This window comes from Pristis pectinata, chromosome 42 (assembly GCF_009764475.1).
Source record: "Pristis pectinata isolate sPriPec2 chromosome 42, sPriPec2.1.pri, whole genome shotgun sequence".
Classification (NCBI taxonomy): domain Eukaryota; kingdom Metazoa; phylum Chordata; class Chondrichthyes; order Rhinopristiformes; family Pristidae; genus Pristis; species Pristis pectinata.
In genome coordinates, this window is record NC_067445.1 from 3,608,192 (window position 1) to 3,633,933 (window position 25,742).

The 25,742-nt window shown below is 46.1% G+C and overlaps 1 protein-coding gene across 1 annotated transcript; it reads right to left on the reverse strand.

Moving 5' to 3' along the window:
* Positions 1–1,731: 1,731 nt before the first annotated feature.
* On the reverse strand, positions 1,732–25,742 carry LOC127566499 (C3a anaphylatoxin chemotactic receptor-like). Its single transcript, XM_052008936.1, has 2 exons — positions 25,504–25,742; positions 1,732–3,496 (listed from the first exon to the last, which is right to left on the reverse strand). Exon 2 carries the CDS (start codon positions 3,487–3,489, stop codon positions 2,443–2,445), a length of 1,047 nt encoding a protein of 348 aa, XP_051864896.1. The 5' UTR covers positions 3,490–3,496; positions 25,504–25,742; the 3' UTR covers positions 1,732–2,442.

The window sequence follows — 25,742 nt, forward strand, 5'->3', positions numbered from 1 at the left end:
AACACATTGACCTACCCGTCTACATTTTAATCCGCCATTTATTCTTATCACAAACAACAGAGGTCCTAACACTGATCCCTGCAGAACACGACTGTTCACAGACCTACAGCCAGAATAACACACCTCCACCACTACCATATGTATTTTATGCGCCAGCTGATTCTGAATCTAAACTATCAAGTCACCGTTGATCCAGTACATCTTAATCTTCTGGATCAGCCTACGATTAGGGACATGGTCAAGTGGCTTACTGAAGTCCATGTAGCCAACAGTCGCTACCCTACCCTCATCAATCAGTTTCGACACCTCCACAAAAAGCTCAGTAAATCCATGCGGAACATTCCTCCTCTGGTTTCTCGTTCATTGTCCCATCAGGTCCTGGGGACTTATCCATCTTAATGTTCTTCAAACGACCCAGCACCAACTGTTCCTTCATCCCAATATGCCCTAGCATATCCCAAACTGCTCTGACTACCCAACTTCCTTCTCCTTGGTTACTTCCCTGCTCACATCCTCTGACTCCAGGTATGACCGTCCATCCCTTGGCCTTGAGTGGTCCAAACTTCTGCCCGGTTGTTCTCTTGTTTTTAATGTAAGTATAATATGCCTTGGGATTCTCTTTAATTCTCCTCACAAAATGGACACGTTCTTCCTAAGCCCCTGATGGCGTTCTTTGCTGCATTTTTTTTTGCATTCTTTATATTCCTAATTGCCTCTCAGTCTCACTGAAGGATCATTCTCTCTGCATCTCCAAATTGACTTGACACAGGTGTCCGATGACGCGACTGTGTGGAGATGCCCTCAGGTTAAACATTCACTGTTGCAGAACGGGTTTCGAACACCAGATGGAGGCACTGTAGAGGGATCTCTGTACCGAACACGATGTCGAAGTAATATTAATCACTTCGACCTGCTCATGATCCTTATCCCTCCATATTCATGTGTCTATCTCACTGCCTCCTAAACACCACTGTCGTATTGGCTTCCACCACTACCCTTTGTAACTCGGTCAAGGCATCTACTCATCACTGTGTAAAAGACATGCCCCGCACATCTCCTATAAGCTTTCCCCCTCTCACCTTAAAACTATGCCCTCTAGTATTTACCATTTCTACTCTGGGGAAAAAATATTCTACCCTATCCTTGAAGCTCATGATTTTATAATCCTCAATCAGGTCTCCCGTCAGCCTCCAACGCTCCAGATAAACCAAGCAGAGCTTCTCCGTGCTATCCTGAAAGCTCGTACCCTCTGATGCAGGCAGAATCCTGGTTGTGCCACGGACTGCAACGATCAGCTTGGAGAACCAACTTATACAGACCTAACCCTCCCTCAGCAATGCAACACGATGAACTACCTCTTGCGCTATCATGGACTTGTCTTTCATTGTGCCTTTGTGTTTTTCACCAAGGTATTGTTTTGCTTTGAATAGTCACCTCTCTCTCTCTCTCTCTCTCTCTCTCTCTCTCTCTCTCTCTCTCTCTCTCTCTCTCTCTCTCTCTCTCTCTCTCTCTCTCTCTCTCTCTCTCTCTCTCTCCATTGTCTTGTAGACGTTATATATACATTCTGTGTGTTGTTTGTACCTACTGGCATGTGTTACTGTCGCAAGCAAGTTTTTCATTGCACATGCACCTCACCGGACTTCTACACGTAACAATAAACTGGACTTGGCTTTACTTTCCTTGACTTTAATTGGCAATGTGGCAATTATTAGACATTTACAAAGAGTTTATTTAGGTTTCCTTCTCCTCTTGGTTGCAGTTGTAACATCGCTGATCCTTTTTCTCCAACTGATTGTTCGTTGCTCCAGATTCCAGCATCCGCTAGCTCTTGATTCTTCGTTGCTCCTCACGTATGGAGAGCAGGGACGTGCTGGAACAACTTTATAAAATATTGGTCAGGACACAGCTGGAGTACTGTGTACAGTTATGGTCACTGAACTGCAGGAAGGAGGTGACTGCACTGGAGAGGGTGCAGAGGAGATTCCCCCAGGACGTTGCCCGGGATCGAATGTTTCAGTTACGAGGAGAGACCGGAGAGGCTGTGTCTGTTCTACCTGGATCGGAAGAGGCTGGGGGGTTGGAGAATGATAGAGGTGCAAGGGGCAAAAATAATAGAGCGTTCGTGCTTTTTTATCCGGTCGCATAACAACGAGTCAGCCGAGCCAAGAATTCAGTCAACCAGCTTCGCATGGATTCACTTACAGGCCCCTAATAGACGATGTGTGGGGCAGGATTTGGCGGATTACACCTTCCTATCGTTTACCGAGAAATATTGGGTTGGTTGCTCTGGAATTTAAACCGGTCATCGGCAGAGCGGATGTGGTTTACGGCCTGGGATTTGGCTGGAAGCCTGGATCGGTAGGCCCGCGGGATCGGGTCAACAGTGGCGGGACGAGGTGGGTAGGGGAGGGAGTATCCCGTCAAAGAATGGGCGGGGCACACTCAGACGCTGTCTTCCACGCTGCAGGCGGTCTTGACACGTGTGGTGCAGACCGAGTCCGTCGGCTCCTCAGTGAAGGCCAATAGGAGCGAGGCGGTCAGGGAGCGCCTGAAGACCTGGCGGAAGTTGCGACCGGCGAACATGTATAGAAGGGGATTGAGGGCGCTGTTGAGGGACCCCAGGCCCACGGCCACGCTGTCCCAGACCAAGGCCGCGGGACTGGAGGTGAAGGCCTGGGCGAGGCCGCAGGCGTGGTACGGGAGCCAGCAGACGAAAAAGGCGCCGACCACCACCGCGATGAGGCGGATGGTCTTCTTGGACTTGGCGAACTTGCTCCTCTGCAGCTTGCAACCAATCAGCAAGTAGCAGAAGGCCATGATCAGGAAGGGGAGGGCGAAAGCCAAGAGGGACCGAGTTATCTCCACCACTGCCTTGGTCCTTTCCCCGAAGTACGTCCCGCTGTAGTTAACGTAGCAGAACGACAAGCCCAGGTCGGGATGCGTGACCACCTTCCGGATGAGCAGGGTGGGCAGGCACATGAGGAAGGCAAGACCCCAGACTCCGAAGCAGGCCGCACGCACCCAAGGCAAGCTCCGGTGAGTCTGGGACCAGATGGGCCGGGTGACGGCCAGGCATCGGTCGATGCTGATCAGGGTCAACAGGAAGACGCTGGCGGACATGTTGAGGACAGTGGTGGTGGGAATGAGCTTGCAGAGGACGTCGTCTGTGGGCCATACATGTCGCAGGGCGACGTTGGCCATCTGAAAGGGGAGGATGAGGCAGTAGGTCAGGTCCGCCACAGCCAGGTTCAGGAAACACACCGTGTTGACACTTCTTTTCATCTTGAAGCCCGTCACCCAGATGACCGCGACGTTGCCGGGGACGCCCAGTAGAAAGGCGAGGGCGTAGATAATCAGGGACAAGGTGACGGACATAATCTGTTCAATCTCGGGCTCCTCGGGGGAGTAATCGGCGGAGGAATTCATTCCGTCGCTGTAGTTCAACGTATCGTCGTAAAGGTCTTCAAAATTCTCTTCATAGGGTGACATTGTGTACCTGGTGGGGGAGATATCGTGAAGGTGAGAGAGGTGAGAAATGGAGGGCAGAGGGAGGGAGAGCAGTGGAGGCAGAGGAAAAGGGAAGGGATGGAAGTTCTCAGAAAGAATGAGGTGCAGGAGAGAGCGGACAAACGATTCGGAAATCTCGCAGGGCGGCGCTCTCGCCTCAGCACCCTCCCCATAGTGCGGTGCTCTTTCATCCGCCCATCCCACAGAGCGTAGCTCCCTACTCCGCCCCTCCCACAGTGTGGAGCTCTCTCCCCACCGACGCTCCCACAGCGCGGCGCATCCTCCTCACCACCCCTGTCACAGTGCGGCTCTCCCAACTCTCAGCCCCTCCCACAACGATTCGGACAATTGAGTCGGAGGGCCGATTGGTAAGTCGATACAAAATTGGAGGAATTGTGGGCAGCGAGGAAGCTTGTCACGGGATACAGATCAATTACAGACTTGGGCCGAGAAAGAGCAGATGGAGTTTAATCCTGGCAAGTGCGAGATGTTGCAATTTGGAAAATCAAATGCAATTGGATAGTACACAGTTAAATTCAGGTCCTTAAACAGCATTGACGTACAGAGGGAAACTGGGGTCCAAGTCCATAGTTCCTTCAAATTGAGAATGCAGTCGACAGGCTGGTGAAGAATGCGTATGGCATGTTTGCGTTCATCGTCGGGGCATTGAGTATAAAAGGAGGTCTTGTTGCAGCTGTTACGAAAACTTGCTTCGGCTGCATTTTGAGTATTGTGTGCAGTTCAGGTCGCCCCATTACAGTAGGGATCTGGAGGCTTTTCTGCGGTTGCAAACGAGGTATACCCAGATGTTGCTGGGAAGAGTGCGTAAACTCTAAGTAGAGTTATAGATTAATTCAGCACGTAAACAGGCCTTTCCAGCTGAACTGACCCATGCCACCCAAGATTCCCATCTAAGCTAGTCCCATTTGCCCGTATTTGTCCCTTATCGCTTCATCACATATTGATGTTAAGCTATTAGTGAGACTTGGTTGCAGGAGGACCAGGACTGGCGGCTCAATGTTCCGGGGTTCCGATGTTTAACACATGACAGAGAAGGGTTTTTTTACGGGGAAGTGATGGTATTACTCACCAGGAAGATGTCACTGCAGTGCTCAGAGAGGACATGCTGGAGGGCTTGTCTTCTGAGGCAATACGGGTGGAATTCAAAACAAAAATAAGGATGACAGTGTTAATTGGACTATATTGTACACCTCCCAATCGTCAGCGGTGTTTAGATAAATAAATTTGTGGACATTGCAGACTGTTGAAAGAAAAAATAAGGTTGTGATCCTGGGTGATTTTAACTTTCCACATATTGACTGGGCCACCCATACTGGAAAGGAATCGGATGGCATAGTGATTAGAAAGTATCCTTATTAAATATGCAGATGTTCCAACTAGGGAGAGAGAGAGCAATACTGGTTCTCCTCTGACAGAACGAGACAGGGCAGTTGACAGAAGTGTGTGTCAGGGCACACTTTGGATCTGGTGATCATAATTCCCTCAGTTTCAAGATAATCATGGAGAAGGGTAGGATTGGTCTTCGGGTCAGGATTTTAAATTGGAGTAAGACCAATTTTGATTTCATCAAAAGAGATCTGGCAGTCGTGGATTGGGACAGGCTATTTTCCGGAAAAGAGATGATTGATCAGTGGGAGGCTTTCAAAAGTGAAATATTGGGAGTACAGAATCTGTATGTTCCTGTTAGAATAAAAGGCAAGGCTTACAGGTTTAGGAAATCTTGGTTATCGAGGCATACTGGTAAAGGAAAATAAGGTGTTGTGTATCAGGTATAGGCAGTTAGGATCAAATGAGGCGCCTCGGCAGTGTAAGAATTGCAAGAAAACACAGGAGATAAATCAGAATGACGAAAGCAGAAAATGAGCTTGCTCTGGTAGACAAGGTGAAAGGGAATCTATTACAAGAGTTTCCATAATTATATTAAGATCAAAAGGGTAGCAAGGGACAAAATTGATCCACTTGAAGATCAACGTAGTCATCTATGCACGGAGCCAAGAGATATGAGGAGGTATTAAATTATTTTTTTAATCCATCTTTAATTTGGAGACAGGCATAGATACGATAGGATAGAACTGAGACAAAAGAACAGTGAGGTCATGGACTGTATCTGGATGACGGAAGAGAAGGTGCTCGCTGTCTTGATGCGAACAAATGTGGATAAATCCCCAGATCCTGACAGGGTGTCACCTTCGACCTTTTGGGAAGTAGTGCAGAAATTGTAGGGTCTCTGACAGAGATGTTTAAAACGTCTTTAGCCACGGTTCAGGTGCCAGAGGATAGCTAATGTTGTTCCGTTGTTCAAGGAAGGCTCTAAGAACAAGACGAGAAACTATAGGCTGGTGAGCGTGACGTTGGGCGTGGGTAAGTTATTGGAAGGCATTCTAAGGGACAGGATATGTAAATATTTGGACTGACAAGATCTAACAAGGGAATGTCAACATGGAGTTGAGTGTGGCAGGTCATGTCTAACCAATATTATAGTTTTCGGTAAGGTTACCAAGCAGTTTAATGAGGAAAAGGCGGTGTACGTTTTCTACATGGACTTCAGCAAGGCCTTTGAAAAGTCCCTCAAAGGAGGCTGATTCATCAGATTAAGTCGCATGGCCTTCAGGATGAAGATTCATCATTTTTGCTTAGCGGGGGAAGCCAGAGAGTGGCAGAAGATGGTTGTTTCTGTCTGGAGACCTGAAACTCGTGGTGTGCCAGAAGGATCGTGCTGGCTCTGTTGTTGTTTATCGTCTATATTAAGGATTTAGATGACAAAGTGGTACATTTGATCAGGAGGTTACAGATGACACCAAGATTTGGGGCGTAGTGGACAGCCATGAAGGCTATCAAAGCTTCCAGTATGATCTTGAACAGCTGGGAAAATGGGCTAAAAATAGAAGATGTAATTTATTGCAGACAAGTGTGAGGTGTTTTAGTCTGTGAGTACAAACCAGGGTAAGGCTTACACAATGAATGGTAGGGCTCTGAGGTGGGCGATAGAACAAAGAGACCTGCGTGTACAGATCCATAATTCCTTAAAAGTGGCGTTAAGGGTAGATAGGTACGCAAAGAGAGCTCTTGGCACATTGGCCTTCATAAATCAGGGGTATGGAGTACTGGAGTTGGGATGTTATGTTGAAGTTGTACAAGACACTGGTGAAACATAGAACATAGAAACAAAGAAAACCCTACAGCACAATGCAGGCTCTTCGGCCCACAAAGCTGTGCCGAACATGTCCCTATCCTAGAAATTACTAGGCTTACCCATAGCCCTCTATTTTTCCTAGCTCCATGTCCCTATCCAACAGTCTCTTTGAAGACCCTATCGTATCCGCCTCCACCACCGTTTCCGGCAGCCCATTCCACGCACTCACCACTCTCTGAGTAAAAAACTTACCGCTGACATCTCCCCTATACCTACTCCCCAGCACCTTCAACCTGTGTCCTCTTGTGGCCACCATTTGAGCCCTGGGGAAAAGCCTCTGACTATCTACCCTATCAATACCTCTTAACATCTTATATACTCTAACAGGTCCCCACTCATCCTCTGTCGCTCCAAGGAGAAAAGGTCGAGTTCCCTCAACCTGCTTTCATAAGACATGCTCAGAATTCCAGGCAGCATCCTTGTAAATCTCCTCTGCACCTTCTCTGTGGCTTCCACATCCTTTCTGTAGTGAGGCGACCAGAACTGAGCACAGTACTCCAAGTGCGGTCTGACCAGGGTCCTACATTGCGGCAACAATACCTCTCAGCTCCTAAATTCAATTCCATGTTTGATGAAGGACAATACACCATGTGCCTTCTTAACCACAAAGTCAACCTATGCAGCTGCTTTGAGCATCCTATGGATTCGGACCCCAAGATCCTTCTGATGCTCCCCACTGCCAAGAGTCCTACCGTTAATACTATATTCTGCCATCATATTTGACCTACTAAAATGAACCACTTCACACTGATCAGGGGTGAACTGCATATGCCACTTCTCAGCCCAACTTTGCATCCTATCTATATCCAGCTGTAACCTCTAACAGGCCTCTATACTATCCACAACACTTCCAACCTTTGTGTCATCCGCAGACTTACTAACCCATCCCTCCACTTCCTCATCCAGATCGTTTAGAAAAATCACAAAGATAAGGGTCCCAGAATAGATCCCTGAGGTACACCACTGGTCACCGACCACCATGCAGAATATGACCCTTCAACCACCATTCTTTTGTGGGCCAGCCAGTTCTCAATAAACCTTGCATGGGGTATCTTATCAAACGCCTTGCTTAAATCCATATACACGACATCTACTGCTCTCCCTTCATCACGGTGTTTAGTCACATCCTCAAAAAAATTCAATCAGGCCTGTAAGGCTGGATCTGCCCTTGACAAAGCCATGCTGACTATTCCTAATCATACTATACCTCTCCAAATGTTCATAATTCCTGCCCCTCAGGATCTTCTCCATCAGATTACCAACCACTGTGGTAACATTCACTGGTCTATAATATCCTGAGCTATCTCTACTCCTTTTCTTGAATAAGGAAACAACATCCGCCACCCTCCAAGCTTCTGGAACCGCTCCAGTCTCCATGGAATACACAAAGATCATCGCCAGAGGCTCCGCAATCTCCTCCTTCGCCTCGCATAGTAGCCTGGGGTACATCTCATCTGTCCCGGCGACTGATCCAACTTGATGCTTTCCAAAAGTTTCAGCACCTCCTCTTTCCTAATATCTACGTTCTCAAGCTTTTCAGCCTGCTTCAAGTCCTCACTACAATCCCCCAGCACTTTTTCCGTAGTGAATATTAATGTCAAGTATTCATTAAGTACCTCCATTATTTCTTCCGGTTCCATACACACTTTCCCACTGCTGCACTTTATAGGCCCTATTCCTTCGCATCTTATCCTCTTGCTCTACATATACTTGTAGAATGCCTTGGGGTTTTCCTTAACCTGCCCACCAAGGCCTTCTCATGACCCCTTCTGGCTCTCCTAATTTCATTCTTCATCTCCTTCCTGTTAGCCTTATACTCTTCCAGATATCTAACATTTCCTAGCTCTCTGTACCTTTTATAAGCTTTTCTTTTCGACCAGATTTATTATAACCCCACGGTTCCTGTATCCTCTCTTGACTCCCCTGTCTGATTGGAACATGCCTCTTCTGAACGCCACACAAATATCCCCTGGATCTTTGCCATATTTCTTCCGTACTGTTCCCTGATAACATCTATTCCCAATTTAATCTTCCAATTTGCTGCCTCAGAGCTTCATAATTCCCTTTACTCCAAGTAAACGCCTTTCTGCTCCGTCTGTTCCTATCTATCTCCAGTGCTATGGTAAAGAAGATAGAATTATGATCACTATCTCCAAAATTCTCCCCCACAGAGAGATCTGACACCTGACCAGGTTCATTTTCCAATACCAAATCAAGCACAGCCTCTCGTCTTGTAGGCCTATCTACATATTGTGTCAAGAATCCTTCCTGAACATACTGTACAAACTCCACCCCATCTAAACCCCTCACTGTATGGAGATGCCAAATGATGTTTGGGAAATTTAAATCTTCCATCACATCAGCTCTGTCATTATCGAAGTCGTTGTGATATGGTGATGCCAAATTTCGAGTATTGTGTGCAGTTTACAAGGCTGTTGCCGGGATCTGAGGACCTGAGTTTAAAGCAAAGGCTGAATAGGTTCGGATATTATTCCCTGCAACGCAGGAGAATGAAGAAAGATCTCATGGGGATGCACCAAATTATGAGGGTTAAAGATCGGGTGAATGCATGCAGGAAATTTTTCCGAAGATTGGGTGAGACCAGAATGAGAGGTCATAGATTTAGGGTGAAAGGCAAAATATGGCAAAGTTCTTCACAGAGGGTGGTAGGAGTATGGAACGAGCTGCCAGCGAAAGAGGTAGACGGGTTTCAATTTTAACAGATAAGATAAGTTTGGACAGGTACATGAATGGGAGGGGTTTTGAGGGACATGGTCAGGGTGCAGGTAGATGGGACTAGGCAGGAGATCAGGTTGGCATGTACCGGATGGGCCGTATCTATACATGTACCTGTCCAAGTAGCCTTTAAACGTTGTTAGTGTACCTGCCTCAACCAACTTCAGCTGGCTGGCCATTCCATCTACCCACCACTTTCTGATAACTATGGGGAAGGTTTAAAAGGTTTAAAATAGCTTCTCAGGGGGACGGGTACCTGAACAACAAGTCCTTAAGTAAGAGAACGGGCAGCAGAGCTGATGTCAGTGAATGCAATATTCGGCAGATTCCGAATAACAGGTGTGATGGGAAGAATGGTTTGAAGTGTCTGTACTTCAGAAATATAGAAAAACTACAGCACAATTAAGGCCCTTCGGCCCACAAAGCTGTGCCAAACATGTCTCTACTCTAGAAATTACTAGGCTTACCCATAGCCCTCTATTTTATTCAGCTTCATAGACCTATCCAACAGTCTCTTGAAAGACCCTATCGTATCCGCCTCCACCACCGTTTCCGGCAGGTCATTCCATGCATTTAATGCTCCGAGTATTACAGGCAAGGGTGATGAACTTAGAGCATGGATCAGTACATGGAACTATGATTTTGTGGCCATTGCAGAGACTTGGTGGTGGAAGGGACAAGAATGGGTGATCGATGTACTAGCGTTTCGAAGTTTTAGAAAGAATAGAGAGGGGAGGTAAAAGAGTGGGAGGAGTTGCAATATTACTCAGAGAAAATATATCAGCTGAACTCCGGGGAGACATAGTTGAGGACTCGGATACAGAGTCTATTTGGGTAGAACTGCAGAATAGGAAGGGTGCAAACACTTTCTTGGGGGTGTACCATAGACCTCCCAATAGCGACCTGGGCATTGAGGAACGGATTAGGGAAATGTGTAAAAGTTACAGATTTCAACTTCCCTGATATAAATTGGGAACTTTTAAGTGCAAGCAGATTACAAATCTGGGGCAGAATTTGTTAGCTGTAACCAGGAGGGGTTCTTAAATCAATATGTTCACGGTCCAACAAGGGGAGAGGCTATCCTAGACCTGGTGTTGGGTAATGAGGCTGGCCAGTGACTCACCTATCAGTGGGTGAGCAATTGGGAAACAGTGTCCACAGCTCATTAACTTTCAAGATAGCTACAGATAAGGATAGGCATGTGGCTAGAGGGACGAATTTTAGTTGGAGCAGGGCTAATTATGAAGGCATAAGGTAGGAACTGGGTAGAGTAAACTGGGAACACCTTTTTGCTGGCAAGTCCATGAAAAAGTGGGAAGTGTTTAAGGATCAAGTACATAAGAGTACAGGGGAGGTATGTCCCGATGAGAAGGAAGGACATGAAGGCAAAATAAGAGAAGTGATGAACTTAGTCCAGTAGGAAGAGCACTGGAAGTTAGGAATAGACAGAGAACGTGAGGACTATAAATAGGCTAGAAATGAACTCTAGTAAGGATTTAGGAAAGTCCACAGGGGCCATGAAAAGCCGTAGCAAGTAGTATTAAGGAGAATCCAAAGGTATTCGATACTTACATCAGGAATGAGAGGATACCGAAGGAAAGGACAACTTAAGGATAAAGAAGGGAATTTATGTTTGGATGAAGGGGATGTGCGTGAAGTACTGAATGAATATTTCTCTTCAGTATTTGCTCAGGAAAGGTACTTGCAGGATGCAGAAATTGGAACTCAGGTCGTAAACGTGTTAGGGCACTTGGAGGTCCAGGATGAGGTAGTGTTAGGTCTCTTAAACAGTATTAAGTCACCTGGGCTCGATGGGATAAAACCCAGGTTACTGATATGGCGAGAAGGGAAATTGCTGGGGCCTTGACCGGGATCTTTGTGTCCTCTTTGACCACGGAAGAGGTCCCGGAGGACTAGCGAGTGGCTAATGTTGTTCCTCTATTTAAGAAAGGAAAAAGGGAAAATCCGGGGAACTATATACCAGGGAGTCTCACGTCAGTTTCAGGGAAATTGCTGGAGAAAATTCTTAGAAATAGGATTTCCGATCATCTGGAAACCAATGGCTTGATTAGGGAAAGTCAGCGTGGCTTTGTGCGGGGCAAGTCGTGTCTCACTGACCTGGTTGTGCTTTTTGACAAGGTGACGAGAGAGATTGAAGGTAGAGCTGTGGATGCCATCTATAGGGACTTCAGTAAGGCATTTGACAAGGTCCCACATAATCGGTTAATCAAGAAAGTTCGGATGCATGGGGTCAGTGGACAACTGGATGTGTGGATCCAGAACTGGCTTGCCCGTTGAAGACAGAGTGTGGTGGTTTAAGGGACATTGGGGCTGAGGCCTGTGAGTATTGGTGTTCCACAGAGATCTGTACAGGGACCTCTGCTGTTTGTGTTGTACATAAATGACCTGAATGAGCATGCTAATGGATGGGTTAGTTTGCAGACGATACCAAGATTCGTGGAGTTGTGAATAGTGCAGAAGACTGGCGACGAATGCGGCGTGATATAGATTCAGTTGCAGATCAGTTACGGGTTCTCTACCGGATAAATTTGAGGTGTTGCAGCTTGGTAGGACTAATGTCAAGAGGCAGTACACTCTTAAGGGAAAGACCCTTAACATTGTTGAAGAGCAGAGAAACCTTATGGTGCAAGTCCATGGATCGTTGAAAGAGGCTACACAGATAGATAGGGTGGTTAAGAAGGCTTACGGAATGCTTGCATTTATTAATCGAGGTATTGAGTCAAGAAGTTATGATGCATCTCTTTTGAACTCTGATTAGGCCGCATGTAGAGTATTGCGTGCAATTCTGGTCACCTCACTATAGAAAGGACGTCGAGGCTTCAGAAAGAGTGAAGAAGAGTTTTACCAGAATGCTGCCTGGATTAGAGGGCATGTGCTATCAGGAGATGCTGGACAGACTTTGGCTTTTTTTCTCGGGAGCTGCGGAGGCTGAGGGGTGATCTGTTGGAAGTGTATGAAATTATGGGGAATAGATAGAGTGGACAAGCAATATCCTTTTTCACATTATTGAGCGATCCAATATCAGAGAACATGCAATTAGGGTGAGAGGGGTCGGTTCAGGACAGACGTGAGTGGTACTTTTTAATTGAGAGAGTGGTGGACGCCTGGAATACGTTGCCTGAAAGAGTAGTGGAGGTAAATTCATCTGGAGCTTTTAAGAGGGGCTTCGATGGGTACATGAATGAGAGGAAATTAGACAGATATGGGCATTATCTATGAAGGGATCAGCTATGTCATCATAACTTTGTGGCCGAAGGGCCTGTTCTGTGCTGTTCTATGTTCTATGTTCTAGATTTGCCAGGATACTTCCTGGATTGTAGTGTATCGATTATCAGGAGAGACTTTAAGGAAGCTAGGTCTTTACTCTTTGGAGAGAAGGAGGATGAGGGGAGACATGATAGAGGTGTACAAAATATTAAGAGGAATAGATAGAGTAGACAGCCAGCGCCTCTTTCCCAGGGCACTAATACTCAATGCAAGGAGTCATGGCTTTAAAGTAATGGGTGGGAAGTGCAAGGGATATATCAGAGGGAGGCTTTTCACCGAGAGAGTGGTTGGTGCATGGAATGTGCTGCCTGGGGTGGTGGTGGAGGCAGATACGTTGGTCAAGTTCAAGAGGTTATTAGATAAGCATATGGAGGAATTTAAAATAGGGGGATATGTGGGAGGAAGGGGTCAGGCGTGGTTTAAAGTTCGGCACAACATGGTGGGCCGAAGGGTCTGTATTGTACTGCATTGTTCTATAGTTCTATGGTTCTATTAAATCGGTCCTCGCTCTGTCCTCTGGTTCTTGAATCCCCAATCCTGGTTCAAATACTCTGTGCATTCACCCTTCCTGTGCCTCCACATGGTTTTATACCTCCTTTCGATCACCGGTCATACTATTGCACTATAATAAAGAAAAACCCAACTGGTTCACCCTCTCTATTTAACTGAGCCTCTCGGGCCCCAGCAGTATCCTCGTAAATCTTTTCTGCACTCTTTCCAGCCTCATGACATCGTTCTTGTAGCAAGGTGACTAAAACTGAACACAATATTCCAAATGTGGCCTTACCAACGTTTTGTACAACTGCAACATAGCATCCCAACTTCTATACACCGTGCCTTGACTGATGAAGGCCAGTGCTAAAAGACTTCTCCGTCGCCCTCTCCATCTACCATACCCCTTTCAGGGAACCATGCATTTGCACTTCGAGGTCCCTCTGTTCTGTACCAATCCCCAGGGACCTACCGCTCACCGTGAAAGTCGTACCCTGGTTGACAGCTCAAACTTATCCGAATTAAATTCCATTTGCCATTCCTGGTCCCACTTACCCAGCTTATTTAGATCCCTCTACAAATCTTGATAACCATATTCACCGTCGTCGACAATACCTATTTGAGAGCCATCTGCAGACTGACGAACCATGACTTGCACATTCTCAACCAAATCATTGATATAATGACACATAGCAATACGAGTCTCACAGAGACCTGAGGAACATCACGAGTCACCGGGCTCCAGTCGGAAGTCCAACCTTCCACCACCACCTTTTGCGTCTTACCATCAATCAAATTTTGTAACCAATTGACAAGCTCTCCTTGGATCCCATGCGATCTTTCCATGGCGGCCTGCCACGCAGAACCTTATCAAAGGCCTACATGAAAGTCCATGTCTACTGCAAAACCCTCGTCGGCCTTCTTGGGTACTTCTCAAAATACTCTACTAAGTTTAGAAGACATGACCTCCAACGCACAAACTGTGCTGACCATCCCTAATCAACCCCTCCCATTCCAAATGCTTTTATATCTTATCCCTTAGAATCCTCTCCAGTAAATATCTGTCGTAGATGTTAGACTTACTGGTCTAGAGTTCCCAGGTTTTCCTTTGCACCCCTTCTTAAGTAAAGGCACAACATTAGCCACCCTCCAGTTTTCCTGCACTTCACCCGTCGCTAACGATTATGCATAGATTTCAGCCAGGGCTCCCTCAGTTTCTTATCTGGCTTTCCAGAGTGTTGTTGGACATTCCTGATCAGGCCTTGGTTATTTATCTACCTTCATACATTTGAAGACATCCAATACCTCCTCGACTGTAATGCAGACTGTAATCCTCCCCATTATCTATCTGAATATCTGTAGTCTTCATGTCTTTCTCCAAGGTAAAAACAGAGGAGAAATATTCATTGAGGAACTTGCCAGTCTCCTGCGGCTCCACTCAAAGATGTCCTCTTTGGTCTCTGAGAGGCCCCATTCTCTCTCCAGTTACTCCTTTACCCTAAATGTACTTGTAAAATCTCTTTGGATTCACCTTAATCTTCTCTGCCAAACCTATCCCATGCCACATTCATGGCCTTCTGATTTCCTGCTTGTATGCACTGCTGTAACCCCTATCCTCCTCCAGGGATTCACTAGCTGCCTGTACCTGACCAATGCCTCTTTAGCCCTTGTCATCCACGGTTCCCTACTCTTGCCAGCCTGCCCTTCCAACAAGAACATGGAGATTTTGAACTCTTGATATTTCACTTTTAAAAGGCTCCCACTTACTAGATGTTCCTTTGCCTGGAAATGACTTACTCCAATCAACTTCTGCAAGTTCCTGAACAAGGCCATCAAAAATTGCTTTCCTGCAATTTGGAACTTTAACTTGTGGACCATATCTGTCCCTTTCCATAACCAATTTCAAACAAATAAAAGTATGGTCACTGGTACCAAAGTGCTTCCCCCACTGACAGCTCAGTCACATGTCCTGCCCCATTTCGCAAGGTTAGGTCAAGCGCTGCCTTTTCAATGGGAACGCCTCCGATATAATGCCTGAGGAAACTTTCCTGCACACACTTAACAAATTCCACGCCATTCTAAGCCCTTGGCACTATGGTAATCCCAGTTTATACAAGAAAAGTTAAAATCTACTGCCGTGACAACCCGATTATCCCTGCAACGTTATGCATTTTCCATGCATGTATGTTTTTCTAACTCACATTGATTATTACGGGTTATACAGTACAATCCCAATAAGGTTATCATCCCTTCTTATTTCTCAGATCCACCCATAACGTCTCACTGGGCGATCCCTCAATAATTTTAGCTCGTACTACTGCTGTGATCTTCCGCTTAGTCAGAAATGGAACTCCCCATCTTCTCTCCTCAACTCTATCCCAGCTGTCGCACCTACACGCAGGAACATTTAACTCTCTCTCTCCTGTCCCTCACTTAGTCATGTGTCTGTAATGGCTGTAATGTCCCAGTCCAATGTAGCTATCCATGCCCTGAAAGATTGGGCAAACTTAGGTTGTTTTCTCTGGGACATCTTGGGCTGAGGAGTGACCCGATAGCTGCTTATAAAAGTATGTGATGCATGGAGACTGTAGACAATCAGAATCGTTTTGTAGAAATAACAAATGCTGGAGGACTTGCATTTAAAGTGAGAGAGGGGAAGCTGTAAGGAGATATATAGGGAAAGATTTTTACACAGAAAATGGTGTATTTCTGGAACGGGCAGCCAGGGGATGTGGTAGATACAACAGATAAGAATAAACTCTGACGAAGGAAGAATTCAAACCCCGTGGGTTCAAAGTTCCAGATAACTCAGTTAGAGGAAGTTGGATCTGTGATACCAGGAGATAACACTAACCTCACTCAGCAGAGAACAGCTAAACATTTCCTGTTTTTCTAAGAAGTAAAATGCAGAAGAAAATGCAGATCTGTGTCTAACCAGCACCCAGGGAGTGTGTCATGAGACACTGTAGAGAGATATTCACTCTTTGTCTTATCCCGGGACTGTGTGATAGGATGGCGTAGAGAGAGCCTCAATCTGAGGCTGACCCTGAGAGTGTGTGGTGAGACGGTATAGAGGGAGATTCACTCTCTGTCTATCCCAGGGAGTGTGTAATGGTACGGTACAGAGAGAGATCCACTCTTTTTCAAAAGAAAAATCATGGTTAACTTCCAAACTTCAACACCCTTGCAATTTCTGCTGAATCGCGTTAAATATGCAAGATGCATGGTGACTTGTTAGTTTCGATTCAGAATTGGCTTGTTCTTAGAAGACAAGAGGGTAGTGGGGGGGGTTGTATTATCCTAGCGGACATAACTGCTCACCATTGTGACCAACGGTGTTCCGCAAGGATCAGTGATGAAACCTCTGTTGTTTGTGATATGTACAAATGAATTGGATGAAAATGAAGGTGGGTGGGTGAGTAAGTTTGCAGATGACACAAAGACTGGTGGAGATGTGGGCTGTGTATAACATTGTCAAAGGAAACAGTAGAACATGGACCAGTTAGGGATCTGGGCGAAGAAATGACAGATGGAGTTTCACCCTAGCAAGCATGACGAGTGAACTTTGGGAGTTCAAATGTAAGGGGAAACTATACAGTAACTGGTAAGGCCCTTCACAGCACTGTGAGATGGGACGGTGTAGCGGAAGTTTCACTCCGTGTCTGAATCTGAGAGTGTGTAATGGGACGGTGTGGAGGGAGCTTCACTCTGTATCTCACCCTCGGAGTGTGTGATGGGACGGTGTGGAGGGAGCCTCACTCTGTGTCTCACCCCGGGTGTGTGTGATGGGAAGGTACAGAGGGAGCTTCACTCTGTGTCTGAGCCCGGGAGTGTGTGATGGGACGGTGCGGAGGGACCTTCACCCTGTGTCTGAACACGGGAGTGTGTGATGGGACACTGTAGAGGGAGTTTCACCCTGTGTCTGACCCTTGGAGTGTGTGATAGGATGGTGTAAAGGGAGCTTCACTCTCTGTCTCACCCTCGGAATGTGTGATGGGACAGTGTAGAGGGAGCTTCACTTTGTGGCTGACCCTGAGAGTGTGTGATCAAACCGAGCAGATGGCGCTTCTCTCCGAGTCTAACCCTGGGAATATCTGGTGGGACGGTGTAGAGGGAACTTCAGTCTGTGTCTAACGCTGGGACTGTGTGATTGCACAATTTAGATGGAGCTTCATACTGTGTCTGACCCTGGGAGTAGGGGACAGGGTAAAGGGAGCTTCATTCTTCGTCCAATACAGGGAATATCCTATGAGATGATGTAGTGGGAGCTTCACTCTTTTTAAAAAGAACGTTTACTGCAAGCTTAAATGCCAAAATATTACACTGCTGTTAATTTCTCTGCATCGTGTTAAATATATATGGTGACTTGGTGGGTTGAGATCAGAATTGGCTTGTCCAGTGAAGACAGAGGGAAATGCTGGAGGGGTGTTATTCTGTCTGGAGGTGTGTGACCAGTGGTTTTTCGCAGGGATCTGCGATGGTATCTCTGTAGTTTGCGGTATATATGCATAAATGACTTGGATGAAAATGTAGGTTGGTAGGTTCGTATGTTTACAGATGAGTTGTGGGCAATGAAGAAGGTTGTCAAAGGATACAACAGGATGTAGATCAGTTACAGATATTGACGAAGACACAGCAGATGGAGTTTCATCAGGGTAAGTGTGGCTTTTGCACTTTGGGAGCTCAAATGTAATGGGAAAGTATAATGTAAATGGCAAGGCCCTCAACAGCACTGATGTTCAGAGGGATCTTGGGTTCTAAGTCTGTCTTTCCCTGAAAGTGGCCACACAATTCGAAGAGGTGATGAAGGCAAGCCTGTCATACGCCTTCTTTACTAGTTATCCACTTGTGTTGCCACCTTGAGAGAGCTATGGAGCTGAAGATCACGATCCCTCTGCACATCAATGCTGCTAAGGGTCCTGCCATTAATTTTGTATTTTTACTTGCATTTCATCCCACAACGTGCAACACATCACACATGCCAGGAGTAAACGTCCATCTGCTATTTCTCTATCTATATCTGAAACTGACCTATATGCTGCGGTGTCGCTTGAAAACTTCCTCAGATACACATATGTCTAACAGCTAAACCTTTTCAAGCACGATGGAAAGAGAAATCAATTTTACGTGGATTCTGGCAAAAGGACTCGAGTGTGCATGAACTCTTTAGCTTGCTATGAGGAGGTAGTAAGACTACACAGCCGTCTCCGCTAAATCAACCGATAATAAACTTCTGCGCAACCTCGATGCAGCCCAACTTGCTAAGTTAAGGATGAAAAAGGATGAACAACAGCTGTGTCCTGTTTCCATGGTTTTTGAATAAATGAGCTCAGAGTCATAAGGCCCTGTGAAGGGATATGTCAACATAGGTATGCTACGGCATGCTTGCCTTCATTGGTTGGAACATTAGTCTCAGAGTGAGGATGTCGTGTAACAGCTGTATGAAAATTTAGTGAGGCCGCACTTGGAGTATTGACGGCAGTTCCGCTCGCCCCATTACAGGAAGGCTTTGGAAAGGGTGCAGAAGTTGTTTAGAATAATGCTGCCTAAGTAAGAGCGTATAAGCCATAAGGACAGGTTGGACAAACTTGAGTTGTTTTCTCTTCAGCGTCGGAACATGACCAGGGATCTGATGGAACATTAGATAATAACGACAGGAAGCATTAGGCATACAGTGAGAGACTTTTTCCCAGTATAGAAATGTCAAATATTATAGGACGTGCATTGAAGAGGATAAGGGGAAAGTTTAATGCAGATGTCTGTGTTAATAGTTTTACTCAGACTGTGGTAGTTGCCTGGAACGGGCTGCGAGTGGAGGTGATGGAAAGGCCAGATGGCTTAGAATACAGTCTTCCACATCAGGAATTAAAACCCCGTGAGTTCAAAGCTCCAAGAAACTCTGTCAGAAGTAGTTGTTGCGATGACACCAAAAGATAACACTGAACTCAAGTCAGCAGAGACCAGCAAAATATTTCCTTTAATTATGAGAAGACAGATAATGAAGCTTTGTGTCCAACCCCTGATGGCAGATTGTCTGATGGGACCGTGCAGACGGAGCTTCACTCTCTGTGTCTGGCTCCGGGAGGGTATTATGGGATGGCGTAAAGGGAGATTCACTCTGTGTCTCACCCTGGGAGTGTGTGTTCGGACCATGCGGAGAGCGCTTCTCTGCGTGTCTAACCCTGGGAGGGTGATGTGGGACGGTGTGGAGGGAGCTTCAGTCTGTGTCTAACGCTGGGATTGTGTGATAGGACAATTTAGAGGGAGCCTCGTACTGTGTCTGTGTGTGTGATGAGACAGGGTGGAAGGAGCTTCACTCTGTGTCTTATCCTGAAAGCGTGTTGCGAGACGGTGCACGGGGAGCTTCACTCTGTGTCCAAACCACACGATGTCCAATGTCCAAAGCGGGTTTATGAACCTTAAATTACAAAACATTACACTCCTGCTATTTCTTCGACCTCGTATTAAATATACAAGATGCATGGTGACTAGGTGGTTTGAAATCAAAATTGGCTTGTCCACTGAAGACAGAAGGTAGTGCTGTCGGGGTGTTATGTGTTATTCTGTCTGGCGCTGTGCGACCAGTGGTGTTGCGCAGGGATCTGTGATGGTACCTCTGTAGTTTGTGACATATATGTATAAATTACTTCCATCAAAATGTAGGTCGGTTTGTTAGGAAGTTTACAGATGACACAAAGATCGGTGAAGTTGTGGACAATGAAGAAAGTTGTCGACTGATACAGCTGGATATAGGTCAGGTACCGTTCACAAGATCACAATATCACAAGACAAAGGAGCAGAAGTAGGCCATTCGGCCCATCGATTCTGCTCCATGAGCTACACTAAAACTATTCCTATCTAGCCCCAATTTCCGGCTTTGTTCCCATATCCCTTGATACCTTGACTAATTAGATACCTCTTTATCTCTTCCTTGAACGCCCACAATGCTTAGGACTCCACAGCTGTACGTGGCAAAGAATTCCATAATATCCCTACCCTCTGGCTGAAGAAATGTCTCCTCATTTCTGTTTTAAACCGTTACCCTCTAATTCTAAGATTGTGCCCTCTAGTCCTGGACTCACCCACCAAGGTAACCAGTTTAGCCACATCTACCCTGTCCAGTCCTTTCAACGTTATAAATGTTTCTATGAGGTCCCCTCTCATTCTTCTGTACTCCAGTGAGTACAGTCCAAGAGCCGACAAACGCTCATCGTATGTAAGCCCTTTCATTCCGGAAATCATCCTCTTAAATATCCTTTGAACCCTCTCCAACATAAGTACATCCTTCCTAAGATATGGGGCCCAAAACTGCATACAGTATTCCAAATGAGGCCTCACCAGTGCTCCATAGAGCCTCATCAACACTTTCCTACTTTTATACACTATACATCTCGAAATGAATGCCAACATAGCATTCGCTTTCTTTACCGCCGATCCGACCAGGTGATCCTGCTCGAGTACTCACACGTCCCTTTGTACTTCAGTACTTTGAATTCTCTCCCCATCTAAATAATACTCTGCCCGTTTATTTCTGTTTCCAAAGTGTACAACTGCACATTTCTCAACATTGCATCTCATCTGCCATTTCTTTGGCCATTCTCCTAAACTATCTAAGTTTCTCTGCAAACTTCCTGTGTCTTCAATAATCCCTACTCCTCCACCTATCTTGGTGACGTCTGAAAACATAGCCACAAAACCATTTACTCCGTAATCCAAATCATTAATGTACAAAGTAAAAAGAAGCAGCCCCAACACCGACACCTGTGGAACACCGCTAGTAACCGGTAGCCAACCAGAACAGGATCCTTTTATTCCCACCCTTTGTTTCCTGCCAACCAGCCAATGCTCCACCCATTCTGTTATCCTACCCGTAATTCCATGACCTCTCATCTTACTAATCAGTCTCTTATGAGGCACCTTATCAAAGGCCTTTTGAAAGTCAGAATATACAACATCTCCCACCCCTCCCTTATCCACCCTACCTGAAAATTCCTCAAAAAATACCAATAGGTTGGTCAGGCAGGATCTTCCCTTCACGAAACCATGCTGGCTTGGACGGATCTTGGCTTGCACCTCAAGGTATTTCATAACCTCATCCTTGAGAATTGATTCCAACATCTTTCCCACCACCGATGTCAGACTAATAGGTCTGCAATTTCCTTTATGCTGCCTGCCACCTTTCTTCTGCACTCTTTCTATGGCTTCCACGTCCTTCCTGTAGTGACGTGATCTGAACTGAGCACAGTACTCCGAGGTACCTGACCAGCGTCCTATATAGCTGCAACATTACCTCTCAGAACCTAAATTCAGTTCCAGGATTGATGAGGACAATACACCGTATGCTTTCTTACCCACAGCGTCAACCTGTGCAGCTGCTTCGAGCTTCCTACGGGCTCGGACCCAAAGATCCCCCTGATCCTCCACACAGCCAAGAGTCCTACCATTAATACTATACTCTGGCATCATATTTGACCTACCAAAATGAACCACTTCACACTTATCTGGGGTGAAATCCATCTGCCACTTCTCAGTCCAGTTTTGCATCCTATCTGCCTCCCAGTTATGGGCGGAGACATGGCAGATGGATTTCCATAGAAACATAGAAAACCTACGACAAAATTCAGGCCCTTCGGCCCACAAAGTTGTGCCAAACATGTTCTTGCCTTAGAACTTACTAGGCTTACCCACAGCCCTCTCTTTTTCTGAGCTCCATGTAACTTTCAGAAAGTCTCTTAAAAGACCCTATGGAATCGGCCTTCACCACCGCTTCCGGCAGCCCATTTCACGCACTCACCACTGAGTAAAAAAAAATTACCCCTGACATCTCCTCTGTACCTACTCCCCAGCACCTTAAACCTGTTTCCTCCAGTGGCAACCATTTCAGCCCTGGAAAAAGCGTCTGACTATCCACACTATCAATGCCTCTTATCTTCTTATACACCTCTATCAGGTCACCCCTCATCCTCCGTCGGTTCAAGGAGAAAAGACCGACTTCACTAAACCTGTCCCCAATAAGTCATGCTCCCCAATCCGGGAAACATCCTTATAAATTTCTTCTGCCCCCTTTCTATGGCTTCCACGTCCTTCCTGTAATGAGGTGAACAGAATTGAGCACAGCACTCCAAGTGGGGTCTGACCAGGGACCTATATAGCTGCAACATTACATCTCGGATCCTAAATTCAATTCCACGACTGATGAAGGACAATACCCCATATGCCTTCTTAACCACAGAGTCAACCTGTGCAGTTGCTTTGAGCGTCCTATGGACTCGGACCCATGCCTCCTTACTTTCTCAATAAGCCTTGCATGGGATGCCTTATCAAACGTCTTGCTGAAATCCATGGACACTACAGATCTTCCTTCACCAATGTGTTTAGTCATATCCTCAAAATATTCAATCAGCCTCGTAAGGCAGGACCTGGCCTTGACAAAGTCATGCTGGCAAATTATAATCATATTATATCTCTCAAAATGTTCATAAATCCTGCCTCTCAGGATCTTCTCCATCAGCTTACCAGCCACTGAGGTAAGACTCACTGGTCCATAATGCCCTGGGGTATCTCTGCTCCCTTTCTTGAATAAGGGAACAACATCCGCAACCCTCCAACCCTCCGGAACCTCTCCCGTCCCCATTGATGATGCAAAGATCATCTCCAGAGGTTCAGCAATCTCCTCCCTCGCCTCCCACGGATAGCCTGGGGTACATTTCATCTGGTCCCGCATATTTATCCAACTTGATGCTTTCCAAAAGCTCCAGCACATCCTCTTTCTTAATATCTACATGCTCAAGCTTTTCAGTCTGCTGCAAGTCATCACTACAATCACGAAGATCCTGTTCCATAGTGAATACTGAAGTAAAGTATTCATTAAGTACCTCTGTTATTTCCTCCGGGAACATACACACTTTCCCACTGTAACATTTGATAGGTCCTATTCTTTCACGTCTTATCCTCTTGCTCTTCACATACTTGTAAAATCCTTAGGGTTTTCCTTAATCCTGCCCGCCAAGACCTTCTCATGGCCCCTTCTGGCTCTCCTAATTTCCTTCTTAAGCTTCTTCCTGTTAGCCTTATAATCATCCAGATCTCTAACCTTACCTAGCTCTCTGAAACTTTTGTTCGCTTTTCTTTTCTTCTTGACTAGATTTATTACAGCTTTGTACATCACGGTTCCTGTATCCTGTCATAACTTCGCTGTCTCATTAGGAAGTACCTACGTAGAACTGCATACAAATGTTCCCTGAACATTTGCCACATTTCTTCTGCACTTTTACCTGAGAACATGTGTACCCAATTTAAGCTTCCAATTTCCTGCCAGTTCCTGCCTCAGAGCCTAATAATTCCCCTTCTCCAGTTAAACGTTTTTCTAACTTGTCTGTTCCTATCTCTCTTCAATACTATTGAAACGGAGATAGAATTATGATCACTATCTCCAAAATGCTCTCCTACTGAGACATCTGACATCTGAACAGGTTCGTTTCCTAATACCAAATCAAGTACAGTCTCTCCTCTTGTAGGCTTATCTACATATTGTGTCAAGAAACCTTCATGAACACACTTAACAAACTCCACCCCATCTTAACCACTTGCTCTAGGAAGATGCCATTCGATATTTGGAAAATTAAAATCTCCCATCACGACAACTCTGTTATTATCACAACTTACCAGAATCTGTTTCCCTATCTGCTTCTCGATATCCCTGTTACTATTGGGCGGCCTATAAAAATACCCAGTAGTGTTATTGACCCCTTCCTGTTTCTAACCTCCGCCCATAGAGACTCCGTCGACAATCCCTCCAATGACATCCACCTCTTCTGCAGCCGTGACACTATATCTGATCAACAGTGACGCTCCCCCACCTTCATCCGGCAGGTATGACGTTTTGCACTTTGGGAGTTCAAATATAAGGGGAAAGTAGACGGTAAATGTCAAGGCCCTCAACAGCACTATTGTTGGGGTCTTGGGGTCCAAGGCTATAGTTTCCTGAAAGTGGCCACGAAATTCGATAGGGTGATGAAGGCAAGCCTGCCATACATCGTCGTTACCACCCTATCCACTTGTGTTGCCACCGTCAGGGAGCGATGGAGTTGGAGCTCACGATTCCCCTGTACTTCAATGCTGCTAAGGGCCCTGCCATTAACTGTGTATTTTCCCTTTACATTTGATCCCATAACCTGCAACACATCACACTTACCCGGATTAAACGCCATCTGCATTTCTCCACCCATATCTGCAACTGGCCTATATGCTGCTGTATCGCTTGACAAACCTTATGTCTAGCAGCTAAAACTTTCCAATCACGATGGGAAAATAATTCATTTTGACGCGAATTCCGGAAAAAGAATGCAACTGTGCATAAACTCTGTATGTTGCAATGAAGAGGTAGTGGGACTACACAGCCATCTCAGCTAACTAAACCGATTGTATACTGTTGCGCAACTTCGAAGAAGTCCAGCTTGCTAAATTAAGGATGAAAAAAGAGAACAATGCAACAGATGTGTCCTGTTTCCCTGACTTTTGAATGAATGAACTCTGAGTCATGAAGCCCTGTACAGGGGCATGTCGACGTAGGCAAGAATGCTACGGCATGCTTGCCTTCATTGATTTGGGACATTAGTTATAAGAGTCGGGATGTCATGTGGCAGCTGTATGAAGCTTTTGTTCGGCCGCACTTGGAGAATTGACGGCAATTCCGCCCTACCCATTACAGGAAGGATGTGGAGGTATGCGAGTGTGCAGATGTGTTCACAAGGGTGCTGTCTAGATTGGTCCGAATAACCTGCAAGGAGAGGTGGACAATCTTGGGCTGTTTTCTTTTCAGCTTCGGAACATGAGCGGAGACTTGATAGAACCTTAAATAATTATTAGAGGCAGGCATAACATAGAGAGTCAGAGACTTTTTTTCCCCAAGATACCTTTTAACATGAGAGGTGGGACGTGTAAAGGAGATGTTCGGTGTAACACTTTTTGCACAGTGTGGTGGGTGACTGGAACGGGCAGCCTGGGGAGGTAGTGCAATCACCAGAGTGATTCGAATATAGTCGGAATTTCCAAGATGCAGCCTGACCCAGAGTTTTACCTGCTCATATCTGTAGAGGCTGCCTGCAGGGATAAGAGAATATCTTCCTTTTCTGTGTAAACAGCCATTAGTTCAAAGCGCCCGAGCTTCCCCCTCCAGCTCATTACACTTTCTGTCTCTCCTTCACCATCTGCCGAGACTTTCGTCCCCTGGGACCCCAGCTCCGGTATCACACACTCCTGCTCACCTTTGATCCTTGAGATGCAGGTCAGCGACCCCGGAATCTCCGGCTCAGTTGTGGTCCTGGGCAGCTCGGGCTAGTCTGATTCGGATCCGAAATCGTTGCGACCATAGGGAACTATCAGGAATTTCTCAGCGACGGACAGTGGGATTGTCCTTGCGCTCGAAGTACATCGGCGAAGAGAGACGTTTGGTGCCGTAGGACGCTGGTCTGGGAGAGATCCAGAGTGGGGACTGGGCCCCGTA